The following is a 13,221-nucleotide window of genomic DNA, read 5'->3' on the forward strand; positions in this document are numbered from 1 at the left end:
TCTCTTGTTTGGTTCTCTTTGTATGGGTTTATCCCTTTTCTATTCCTTTACTGTCATTTTAAAAGTGTTTCCAGAGGCAGAGCAGATAAACACATGTGGTCAATCTGTCATCTTAAACTGAAAGCCCTAAGCATATTAAAAAAAAATCCTCATAAATTTAATAAGAGACTGTCAGAGAAAAATCACTAAATGGTACTTTCCTATATTATTTTATTATTTTTATTAACTAAACAAAAACATACATTACATATTCTTTCCTCTTTGGTTTCAGAGCCTGAGTGTAAGCCATCATTACATGGAGTTTTGGAAATAGTGCTAAAATCACATCAAAGTTTGGCTTCTAAAATATTTAGACCACAAATGCTTTGTAGAACTTTTGTCTCTTCCTAGAATTTTAAATCCACTTTCTTTTTTCTTGTTCATCACAAAATTCACAGGCCTTCACCTCATTAATTACACGTCAGAGTTGTACTTCAAGGTTCTGAAGAGAGCAGCTTTGTGTAACATTGCCTATTATCTTCTCCGGGGTGTTCTTCAAGCAGCCCTTTGATTTGCTGAACTGAATCTTTTCTAGGGTCTTTTGCAGAACTGTGGAATGGTGCCCATCCATTGCTTTCCTGGGTAAATTCCACTTTTTAGTATCCCGCATTTTACATTGAGTTTTGGTTTTGCTACATATAACTATGGTATTTTTTTAAAGAAGAGGTGCTTAAGTTGTAAACTGTGTGAGTCTCTGCATGTCTAATAGTGTCTCTGCAGGGAGTATCACCTTTCGTCTCACTCAACACATAGTCATCTTGGTCCCACTGTGGTGTAAAAGTTCACCTCTTGCTTGATGATTCCGTGATGAACTTCCACCATCTCTTTCTTCGGGGTATTTTTCCAGATGGTAGACATGTTTTGAGGTGTCTGCTAAGCCTCTGAGCCAACAACTTCTTCCTAGGAAGAAACTTTTCATGCCTAGGCTGAGTGGTTTATGCTGTGTGATCCTATCCCACTGATTAGACCAAAAGAGAAAACCTAACTAGGTGTGGGACGATCTGCCTTCCTTCGGTATTTGGTGTTGGCATGGGGAGAAAGCCAACCTCTCCCATTCCCAAAGCATGCAAACTTGGAGGCCGTGGAGCAGCCATATTCTATCCTGTAGAAAGCAACAGAAAAATCCAGTCTGCAGAGAGAAAGAATAACAAAGCCGAACCAATAAGAGAGAAAAGATGTCAAGGGGGTTCTGTTAGCTATTTTGGAGTTTAATTTTGGACTCTTAAGTCTGAGATGGTAAAATATGGCAGGATATATAATAAAAATCTTTTAAATTCTGAATAAGGGCTGGGCACGGTGGCTCACTCCTGTAATCCCAACACTTTGGGAGGCCGAGGTGGGCGGATCACAAGGTCAGGAGACAGAGACCATCCTGGCCAACATGGTGAAACCCCGTCTCTACTAAAAATACAAAAATTAGCTGGGCATGGCGGCACGTGCCTGTAATCCCAGCTACTTAGGTGGCTGAGGCAGGAGAATCACTTGAACCTGGGAGGTGGAGGTTGCAGTAAGCCGAGATCATGCCACTGCACTCCAGCCAGGCAACAGAGCTAGACTCTGTCTCAAAAAAAAAAAAATATCTGAATAAGGTAAAGAGACTCAACATCATTTCTCTTCTCATACTTTATAATTACTTGCCTAACAACCAGAGACTGGAAAGAAATCGCTTTAAGAGTGGAAAGGGAAGTAGTAGTCTAGTTTGTATAATGAGAAATAAGAACAGGAACATTTTATAACCTGTTCAAAACTCAAAATTTTAGCAAACATTTATTGGGCACCTACTCAATGCTCAGCAGTCTGCCCATCGCTGGTGACATGAAGGTGAATGGGACATAGATTCTGTCCTTGAAGCTCATGGTCTCCAACAGGGGCCAAAGAAGTCAATGGCCAGATAACCCACGTCCAGCTAAATTTTGTATTTTTAGTAGAGATGGGGTTTCACCATGTTGGCCAGGATGGTCTCTGTGGTGAGTGCTGTGAGGAATTGTAAATGGGAGTCGCATTGCCAAGTCTGCCATTTGGAGAAGGAAGGAGGATGAGGTCAGAGTAGTAGTAAAGAACCCCTATGAGATGGCTCTACCATTTAAGCAAGAAGTGAGGATTGTCTTTGAAATGGTTAATTTTCAGGGTCAACTTGACTAGATTAAGGACTAACTGCATAGTTGGTAAAACACTATCTCTGGGTGTTGCTGGAGGAGATTGGCTCAGGAGTTGGTAGACTGAGTGGGGAAGATCTGCCTTCAATGTGGGCAGGCACCATCCAATCGGCTGGGCCCTGAATACAACAAAAAAGGCAGACAAAGGTAAATTCTCTCTCTCTCTCTCTCTCCTGGAACTGGTACACCCTTCTTCTCCTGTCCTTGAACATCTGAACCCCAGGTTCTCCAGCCTTGGATTTCAGAACTTGCACCCGTGGTACCCCCATGGTTCCCAGGACTCTGGCCTCTGACTGAGTTCCACTATCAGCTTCCCTGGTTCTGAGGCCGTCAGACTCAGAACCACGTTGGACTGAGCCATGTTGCTGGCAAGATGGAAAGGAACGAGGTGCCCAGTACTGCATGCCTCTAAGATGCATTGGGTATTTCCTAGTGTCTCAGTGTAACTATTTATAGTATCCCTTCTCTCTCAAAAATTGCATGGATCACCCTTGGTAGCATCAGGACTGGAAAGTATCCAGTGCATACAAATGACCAACAGGTAAATTCAAAGCTGCTGGGCATCACCAATCATGAAGGAAATGCAAATCAAAGCCACAATGAGCCATCATCTCACACCTGTTAGGGTAGCTAATGAGGAGTAAGAAAAGCACTAACAATGACGTGGAGAAAAGGGGACTCTTACATACTATTAGAAGAAATGTAAACTGGCTTAGCCATAGGGAAGACAGTATGGAGGTTCCTCAAAAAATTCAAAATAGAACTAACGTATGATTCAGGAATCAGACTTCTGGTCATAAACCCAAAGGAAATGAAATCAGCACCTCGTAGAGGTACCTGCACCCCCATGCTCACTGCAGCACTATTCACCATAGCCAAGATGTGGGAGCAACTTACATGTCTATCAACAGATGAATGGATAAAGAAACATGCCGCATATATACAATGGAATGCCAGTCAGCTTTAAAAAAGGAGATCCTATCATTAGTGACAACGTGAATAAACTTGAAAGACATGGTGCTAAGTGAAATAAGCCGGTCACAGAAAGGAAAATACTGCATGATCTCACTTCTATGTGGAATATTACAAAGTTGAATACAAGGCAGCAGGGAGTCGAATGATGGTTGCCAGGGCCTGGGAGGGGGTGGGAATGGAGAGATACAGGTCAAAGGGTGTGAAGTTGCAGTTACACCAGGATGAATAAGTCTAGAGATCTAATGTACAGCATGAGGACTATAGTTAGTAATACTGTATCGGGCTTGGTGTGGTGGCTCACGCCTATAATCCCAGCACTTTGGGAGTCTGAGGCGGGCGGATCACCTGAGGTCAGGAGTTCAAGACCCACCTGGCCAATGGGATGGGAAACCCCGTCCCCACTAAAAATACACAATTAGCCAGGCATGGTGGTGCATGCCTCTAATCCCAGCTACTTGGGAGGCTGAGGCGGGAGGATCACTTGAACCTCTTGAACCCGGGAGGCAGAGGTTGCAGTGAGCTGAGATCGCACCATTGCACTCCAGGCTGGGCAAAAAGAGCGAAATTCTGTCTCAAAACTAATAACAATAATAATAATACTGTATCATACACTGGAATTTTACCAAAAGAGTAGATTTCAGGTGCTCTTACCACACACACATACACACACACACACACATGCACACAAATGGTAACTTTGTGAAGAAACATATGTTAATTTGCTTGACTATAGTAATCATTTCATTGTGTATTTCAAAATACCATGTTATACACTTTAAATACTGTTTGCTTGTTTGTTTGTTTGTTTGTTTGTTTTGAGACAGGGTCTCACGCTTTCACCCAGGCTGGAGTGCAGTGGCACAATCATGGCTCACTGCAGCCTCTACTTCCTGGGCTCAAGCATTCCTCCCACCTCAACCTCCTAAGCAGCCAGGACCGCAGGCACACACCACCACACCCAGCTAATTTTTTAAATTTTTTGTAGAGACAAGGTCTCCTATGTTGCCCAGGCTGGTCTTGAACGCCTGGGCTCAAGCCATCCACCTGCCTCAGCCTCCCAAAGTGCTGGGATTACAGGCGTGGGCCACTGCGCCCCGCCTAGGTGGACTCCCCTAAACCGTCTGGGAAATAGTATCTCCTCCTCTTGGATTTTATGACCCCATGCTCATTCCTGGGCTCCTCAATAAACGCTGTGTGTAACTCAGTATTTTTTTATGTTTCACAAATTGATTAGTTTAAATGAAAATTAATGCTATTTTGAAGTTTGGGAGAGAATTTTATGACAGTCCCTTGGGCACAAGAAACCCAGAGCAGGCCTCTCTTTTGGAGCAGATGCATGTGCTGGTTAAGAAGCTCTGCGGCAGCTCACACCTGTAATCCCAGCACTTTGGGAGGCCAAGGCGGGTGGATCAAGAAGTCAGGAGTTCAAGACCAGCCTGGCCAATATAGTGAAACCCTATCTCTACTAAAAAATACAAAAATTAGCCAGATATTGTGGCACACGTCTGTAGTCCCAGCTACTCAGGAGGCTGAGGCAGGAGAATCGCTTGAACCTGGGAGATGGAGGTTGCAGTGAGCCAAGATCTCGCCACTGCACTCCAGCCTGGGTGACAGAGTGAGAGTCTGTCTCAAAAAAAAAAAAGAAAGAAAGAAAGAAAGAAAGAAAGAAAGAAAGAAAGAAAGAAAGAAAGAAAGAAAGAAAGAAAAGAAAAGAAAAGAAAAAGACAAAAGAAAAGAAAACAAAGGTTTTGGTTTCTTCTTTCAGGTTTAGGTTTAAGGTCTCACGTCACCATGTCCAGCTGGGTGGTCTTAAGCAAATGGCCTCACGTCTCTCCAAGCATCCATTTCCTCATTTGCACCATGGGGCTAATAACTGTTGATGTGAGTGTTAGTGTTAGGAGGGACTCAGCAGAGTGTCTGGGGGAAAATAAGAGTCAATTAAAGGAGGCTTCATCATCGTCATCATCCTTCACTTACTAACTTCAGGGATAATAAACATTTAAAAAGAAATCCGCAAATACTTCTTCAGGAAACTAGAAAGTGTTTTTCCAGGTACACACACACACAAAATCTCCAGTGGCCTTCCTCTGAAAAATCATCAATAATCAGCTCCCAGGCTGGGCATGGTGGCTCATACCTATATTACCAACAGTTTGGGAGTCTAAGGCAGGAGGATCACTTGAGCCCGGGAGTTCAGGACCAACCTGAGAGACATGGTGAGACCCATCTCTCAAAAAATAAAATAATTAGACGGGGATGGTGGCAGGTGTCTGTAGTTCCAGCTACTTGGGAGGCTGAGGTGGGAAGATCACTTGAGTCAGGAAGGTAAAGGCTGCAGTGAGCCATGATTGCACCATTGCACTGCAGCCCGGGTAACAGGGCAATTACCAGCTCTGCAGGCAATGCTTGCAGGCCTTTCTAAGGTTCTGCTCACTGTGCAGCCACAGGGCTTGTCAGCCTCTGGGTCCAGATGCATGACAGGACAGGGCAGCGACCACCATATCCCGAAGGCTTCCACGTGCCAGACCCCATGCTTGGAATTGTTATATTTCTTAGCCATCAACTGAGGAGGAATGGAGACAGGAGGGGGAAAGAAGGGAAGGAAGGGTGGAATAGATCAAGGAACCCATTCTCCACAGAAGTCCTTTGTCCAGTTTGGAGACTGGTTTTCATCAGGCACACCTGTTTCCATCCTCTGACTCAGATGCCCTATCACCAACCCCACTGCCCCAAACCCAATGTGAAATGAATACCTATTGTTAGTCCTATCTGTATATCTGTCCTGAAACATGACAACCTTTAAGGCAGTGGTTCTCAAGCAGGGGCAATTTTGCCCTCCCTATCCCCAGAAAAAATTCAGCAGTGTCTACAGATACATTTTCTGTTGTCACAGTTTTAGAGAGATCATGAGCTGCTAGAGGGTAGTGGCCCATGATGCTGCTAGACATTGTGCAATGCAAGGACAGTTCTCACAATAGAGAATTATCTGGCTCCAAATGTCAATAGTGTTAAGAAACTCTGCTTGAAGGAAAAACCAGCCCCACGCACCTCAGTTAACTCACTAAGGTTAACAAATTGGCGGTTTGCCAAATGCCATGGCTTAAAAAGCCCTACCTTGAGTGACACTTTTTCTATGGCCTGACACATTTCTGTACAATTTAGCAAGTAAAGAGTCCTTTCAAGAAATGGTTCTTCATTATTGGTTGCTGGATCATCATCATTTCATTCAGTCATCCATGCATTCATTCAACACACATTCATTGAGCTCCCTCTTACACTGGTGACAGATTCTAGGGATAGAAGATGAACAAGATGAGGCTCCACGTTCAACTTTAAAGTGTGTGTATTGGGGTTTGGGGGACAGATGTGTTAGCAAATAATTACAGTGATGTTCCAGGTAAAAAGTTCTCATGAGATGCATGGGGGTGGGGTCGCAGAGCGGGGGTGTGCTCAGTATTTCTTATGGGAGGCCTCAGAAAACTGCCCCATTCGGCCATCACCATGTTTTGGGTTCCACTTACAAGGGTCACTTCTGACGCCTCCCTATATGGAGTAGAGGGAGAGTGGTAATAAGCAATTTACCCTCAGTGACCCCCCTCCATTAGGAAAATGCCTATAATCCCCCTCGAGAAGGAGCTTCAAATGAATAAAAAATTATTTGAACACACTTAGATTTCAGAATCAAACGTCTGACCACCCAGAGTCAAACAGAAGGAAAGCAGGGCTCCAGAGGCTGGGAAATATTCCAGCCAAAGTAGGTCAGTTTTGCTCCTGTTTATTACAGGCATTCTTAGCCAAGAAGTGGGAGATACAAGGTCTACAGAAGCCATAAAGTAATCCGAGGGCCACGACTTCTACACAGAAAACCATCTTATGATTATGCAAGACAGTAATGCGCAGTGGCTCATGCCTCTAATCCCAGCACTTTGGGAGGCAGAGGCAGGTGGATCACCTGAGGCCAGGAGTTTGAGACCAGCCTGACCAACATGGAGAAACCCCATCTCTACTAAAAATACAAAAAACTAGCTAGGCATGGTGGCATATGCCTGTAATCCCAGCTACTCAGGAGACTGAGGCAGGAGACTCGCTTGAACCTGGGATGTGGAGGTTGCAGTGAGCTGAGATCGCGCCATTGCACTCCAGCCTGGGCAACAAGAGTGAAATTTCGTTTCAAAAAAAAAAGAAAAAAAAAAAAAAGAAAAAGAAAAAAAGGAGCATAACAGACAGAGCCCTGGATGGTTGGGAATCAAGAGACCTGGGTGCTAACCTTAGTGGGTTAAGTGGGGTGTGTGGGGCTAGCAGAGCTGCTAGTCCTGGCTCTGATGTCGGGCAGCTCCCTTCTCTCTGAGGGCCTCAGTGTGCTCATTTTTAAAATAAGGGATTGGGGCCAGAGCATGATGAAGCATCCTTCCAAGGTACACTGAAGACTTAAACCAAGGGAAGCCTCTCATTTTCTCCTTCCACTGATTCCTGTGATAATCCAGGGATTTTCTTGAGACAAAAATGCAGACTGAACCTCAGTCCTGCACTCCAGGTACCAGTTATGACAGTCTCAGAGTCACTGCAAATACTTAAGAAGGAGACTGGGAGGGTCCCAAGGAAGGAGCTATTGCCTCTCCCACGCCTAGCCACGGAATAACACACCTCCAGGCTCTACCTGGCTTGACACTGTCCCCAGTATCCCAGTTGGCATTTCTCTAAATTGGGAGTCGAAACTCATGAGTGCATGCTGTTGCTCTAGCATCTTCCAAGGCCAGCACTGCCGCTGAAGAGAGGAGGCTCCACCATGGAAAGGGAGTTCCAAGCAAGCTCCAAATTGCACTCATCCCAACTACTGCTGCTGAAAGTCTTGGGGCTACCAGAAAAATGAGCATCTCCTGAGTGTCAACACTCTGGTCGGCTCTGGGAGCATTGGTTTTCCTTATAATCCAACCGGAGGGGACTAGGGGAAGACAAGGAGGTTGGACACCAGGAGACTTGCCCCGGACAGAGATCAGAGACTCAACTGGGTCCCCAAGCACTTTCCCTAAGGAGCTTCTTGGAACAGACGCCTTGGGGACCAGTTTGAAATGCTAGTGGGAAGGGATGATTCTGGAATCTGGCCCCCACCTCTAACCCCCACTCCCTCCCCATTCTTTCCTTTCTGCTGGTCTGGGTGGGGCCACTCTCTTTATCACAGATCCCAGGGCTCCGAGAGGCCCGGGACTCCCAGGAATTTCTGTAGGAAAGAAAAACAAACCACCCATCCTGCCGCTATTATTATTAGTAGTAGTATTTTCCTCCTCCAGCCCCTTGCCAGGACCTGGCTTTGGGGAACAGCAGCAACCAGCAGCCACCAGACACGCAGACATTAGGGAGCCGCATCCCACACGAGAGGGTGTGGGGAGAGTGGCAGACGGTCCCATCGCAGACCCGGAAGCTCTTGCCAGAGCTCCCTTCAGGTTTTCCCATCTGCAGCCCGTGAGTGTGAAAATGTCAAGGTTTGGGGGCAGACTGATACTGATGTGAGTTCCAATCCTCTTCTTCTGACTTGGAGCAAGAATTTTTATTCCCCCTCTCATTTCCTTTCCTTATCTATAAAGTGAGGATGATAACAGCAGCCTCGACAGGTGATTGAGAGGCTTCAGGGAAAGATTGGAGGCAAAGCGCCCAGGACACAACAGGCACTGCCCGGGGCGGCTCCAGAATTTCCGTCTAGGAGGGTCCCAGAAGCCAGGCTAGAGGAAGGGGTGGGTGGGGGGCACGGGGATTCATCTTGGAGCTACCTTCGCCTGGCGCGCACGATGTTTTTCTTTGGGAAGGGGTCCCTCCGGAGAAGAGCTGCGAGAGATTAATGTTGGGAGGATTGGGAGGGAAGAGTCCCCATTCCTCAGCGGAAGATCTGCTAGTCCCCTCCACCCGCATCCTGCCGAGGCCGGAGAAGTGGCGAGACTGTCGCTCCCTGGGGCCCCTAGCCTTCAGAAGGGGGCAGTACTCACCGAGTGCACGGCGCAGGCGAGCAGCACCCGCAGTAGTAGCTGCTGCAGCGGCGGCGACAGGTGGGGACGCATGGTGCCCGCACGTTCCCCGAGGGCGCCCCGACGTCCACCCGCCCGTGCCCTCTGTCCACTCGGGAGCTCAGCGCCCCGCGCAGGATCCCGGGCTCCGGCCGGCCGCTGCGCCCAGAGGAGCCATGGCTGAGCCACCCGACCTGCGGCGGGCCCGGGGACTGCTCTTCCTCGGACCAGGTGGCCCCGCGCGCTAAGCCGCCCGGCCCATTGATTAGGACGCGGCGCCTCCTGCGCGCTTCCTCCACCCGGCGGGGGACTGGCTGGGGGCCGGCGCGGAGGCCAGCAGGGGAGGAGGCAGAGGGAGGGCGCGGGGACCGGAGTAGGCTCCCGCAGGCTGGGCCCAAGCTGGAGGAGGCCAGGAGAGGGCACGCTGGCTTCGTCTTCCACGCGGCAATCCCGCCCGACCCGGGTCCAGAAAGAGCACTGTTTCTGGAGTCCACGGACCGAAGGCGCAAGCTCGCTGGGGGGTCGGTGGGTAACTTAGGTCACCTTTGCAAGCCTCGGCTTTCTCACCCCTAACAACACGTCTGATAATACCCACTCTCAGACTGAAAGCTGTGACACAGTCAAGGCCCGTTGCATATTCTTCCCAGACAGCTACTTGCACTTTATTTCCGATTTTCTATATTTTTTTCTTAATTATTGAAGTCCTTAGCGCTCATTCCGTGAAGTTTCACTCCGATGAGCTCCTCCTCTGATGATGACCAAGGAAGATCTGTGGTACACTCAGGCATCTGGGGACTGTCCTGAGGATGAACTGCCTGGGAGGCTATTTAAGCTTCAGGCAGATAGTCCCAGTAGCCCACTCCATAGGTGCTCCCTATCCTGGAGATTTCCTTTTGGCCTCTTAGTACAAGGCGCCCCAGATGGCCTTTTTTTACTGTCACATAAAAAAGAGGGTTTCACCATGTTGCCCAGGCTGGTCTTGAACTCTTGGGCTCAAGAGATCCTCTTACCTCGGCCACCCAAAGTGCTGGGATTATAGGCATAAGCCACTGAGCCCAGCGCTAGATGGGTCTTGTAAATTCAAGTTTTCTTTGCCTGCACTGGTGCCTACTCCCTTCCCTTTTCTCTCTCCCCCTTTCTTTATCTTTCTCCCAGGCACTTGAAGTACATCAGCTCATTTAATTCTCCCCCAACCCCCTAGGTGATCTGATGCCCATTTGACAGAGGAGGGCATTGAAAGTAGAGGAGATTTCATTACATGTCTGGGTGCTGCAACTCAGAGGCTCAGACAGGAAAGCCTGGATCTACCCTTCCACAGCTGATCTGACTCTCTGTAACTGGCCTCTACTAAGACGGCCATGCAGCTGGTAAAGTAACAACGTGCTCTTGTCCTTAGCAGCCTTCCCTACCAGAAGAGACTGTTAATAAATTGAGGCTGGTAAATCCCAGAAGTAATACAAGGGAGGAAAATCCATTCAGCTTCTAGGTCCAAAATCAATGCTCAGTACACATCACACCTAAAGTATACATAATCACCAACTCCCTTCTAGAAACTCTTTCTACATAAATACTCACCCAAGGGCCTAATGAAATGTGCAAGGATGTTTGCGGAAGCACTGTGACAGTGGCAGGAAACGAAATGATATATGGGGAAAGGGAACCGCTCTTATTTCTTTCTTTCTCGTGGGCAGCAGTCATTACTATAATGCTCCTGACTTGTTTCTACCCCTTCACCCTCTTTCTGTCTGTCTCCCTCTCTGTCACGCGCACCCACACGCATGCATGCATGCACGTATACACAGGTGAGACCAGCTTACATGATTGATGCATTTAGAATAAGGAACTGGCATGAGTTCGGTCCCCTCCTCTCTCCTTCCTTTGACAGTGTGCCCCGCTACAGAGAACCTGTAACTGGATTTCCCTGGGCCAGGCTGTGATTGGTGGTCGAGGCTCTACTGGAACTGATCCAGTACCACCAGTAACAGGGTAGTGATCTCTCTAATTCTGGGCTTTCGTTACGAAACCGCTTGCCCACAAGTACAAACCACATTCCGCAACACTGACTTTATAAAGTGGCATTTGGCCCCATCTGTTTTGATCTTATTTCTCAATTGGTTCAAGATTCAGGCTGGAAAGAAAAATGTTATTTCCTAGGCTCCTTGAACCTCAGCACCCTAAATGTCCATCGCAAAGTGCGTGAGGTAAGGACTTGCAGTTTTTACTATACAGAATTCTGTGTTTGAATGTTTTCTGTAACAATGCTGTGTATGGCTCTTTGGGGTTGGAATAAATAAAAAGAAAACAACACAAAAATGCAATCCGTGCTTTATACCAGAGCCTCATGATATCTGATGAAAAAGCAAAACAACATTAGTTCTGGGCAATTCAATAAATTTCTGGCCTGTAGCAAGCCATTCTTGCTTAAACCAGAAGCTCTGCCTCTCAGAGAGTTGAGAAAAAGGATTCAAGTGTTCCTTGAAAGGTCCTTAAAACCTGCCTGAGACCACAGTTTCACAATAGGGGTAGAAGGGAAGAGGTAGGGAAACTAACCATATATTTACTACCTGTCATACGCTGGGGAGTCTGTTAGGAAGCTCGGATGTGTTATCATATGCAGTCCTCCAAGACCATATAAGAGATGGGAACTTGAGGCTTAGGAAAGATAAATGCTTGCCTCTATCAGCACAGCTAATAAGAGGAGGAGCTAAGATTTGAATCCAGGACTGAGCCCAAGCCTGTGTCATGAAGGAAACCAAATATTTCGCCCCAAAATATACTTATTTAACATATTTTGAGATGACTATTCAGGGGGCCTTCAAACAGAAGCAGCCCTGCAAAGCTGTCTTTTACTGGGGAGATTGCATCTGGAGGCAGAACTCTGCACTGATGCAGCCAGGCTTTCTCTGTGGAACCTCCCCGTGTCCAGATCTAAGAAAGGTTAACTGAGAGTTAGACACCTTAACGGTCTGAAAGACACACACACACCATTTGTCCTCTCTTAGGCCTGCTACCTGTGAGGTTTCATCTGTGTAACAAGCCCAACTATACCAGCCAGGCCTCCTCTTCTCCACCACCCCCCAACCTATTTTGCCACACACCATAAGTCCCCATTCTTCCTGTAACTTCAAGATGGTACATAAAAGTGTCCGCCCTCTGGCCATTTCTTTGAGTTCTTGTATTTTGAAAGACTCCTGTGCACATTTTAAAATTTGCATGCCTTTTTTTCCTATGAATCTGACTTTTTTTTTCAGTTGATTTTCAGTGGAACTTCAGAGGGCAAAGGAGAAGTTTTTCCTTGGTGCCTACAGCTCTTTACACAGTACTAGGGTTCCTCTCCAACATGGAGATGGTCTCCTTATACTTAGGGCTTGGCAAGCTCTTTTGTGCACATCTTCTTATTAATTAAAAGAGCTATGTGATGTAGGTAGGGGCCAGCAGGCAGGGGCCTGGCAGGAGGAGAAACTGTTGCTCAAATGGTTTAATCAAAGGGAGTTTAATGAAAGGACTATGTGCAGGGCGTAGGCAGGAACCAGCAAGGGATGGTGAGGTGGAGGGATTGGCAACAGGAGGTCTGAAGGGTGATGAAGACTCTCCTTGCCTAAAGTTTAGTCAGGCTCCTCTAGCCCTCTTCCCAACTAAGCCTCGACCTTGGCTCCCCATCCTGTTTCCAGTTTCCCTAGCCCAGTCTCGGTAAGGATCCTGTGAAGTGAGTTTAGGAAGAACTCCTACTCCACCCTTGATATCTCATCACTCTTGATATCTGCTTCGGTTCCTCATTCTCCACCTTTGATATTTAAGCCCTTGGTCTGCCTTTAGCAAGAATCCTATTTAGAAGGTTTAGCAAGAATCCTGCCAGCCTTGATATCTCCTCTTAGTAATTTTCCATCCACTGACCCTTACCGTGCTCCTTGGCTGTAAATCCTCACTTATCCTGGTTGTATTTGGAGTAGAGCGATTGCTCCTCCCCATTGCAAAGCCCATGTTGCTATAGTCTTGAAGGAAATCATCCTTACCATTTTAGCAAGTGTCGGAATAACTTTTTCTTTAACAAGGGG

General features: G+C 47.1%; 1 protein-coding gene across 1 annotated transcript in view; it reads right to left on the minus strand.

Moving 5' to 3' along the window:
• Nucleotides 1-9,480, minus strand: part of SCTR (secretin receptor) — a 79,907-nt gene extending 70,427 nt beyond the window's left edge. The window contains exon 1 of the mRNA XM_026456082.1: nucleotides 9,149-9,480. Within this exon, the coding sequence (XP_026311867.1) occupies nucleotides 9,149-9,220 (72 nt within the window). The 5' untranslated portion in view covers nucleotides 9,221-9,480. The remainder of the gene's footprint in view (nucleotides 1-9,148) is intronic.
• Between the last annotated feature and the right edge of the window lie 3,741 nt (nucleotides 9,481-13,221).

This window comes from Piliocolobus tephrosceles, chromosome 11, assembly GCF_002776525.5.
Source record: "Piliocolobus tephrosceles isolate RC106 chromosome 11, ASM277652v3, whole genome shotgun sequence".
NCBI lineage: Eukaryota > Metazoa > Chordata > Mammalia > Primates > Cercopithecidae > Piliocolobus > Piliocolobus tephrosceles.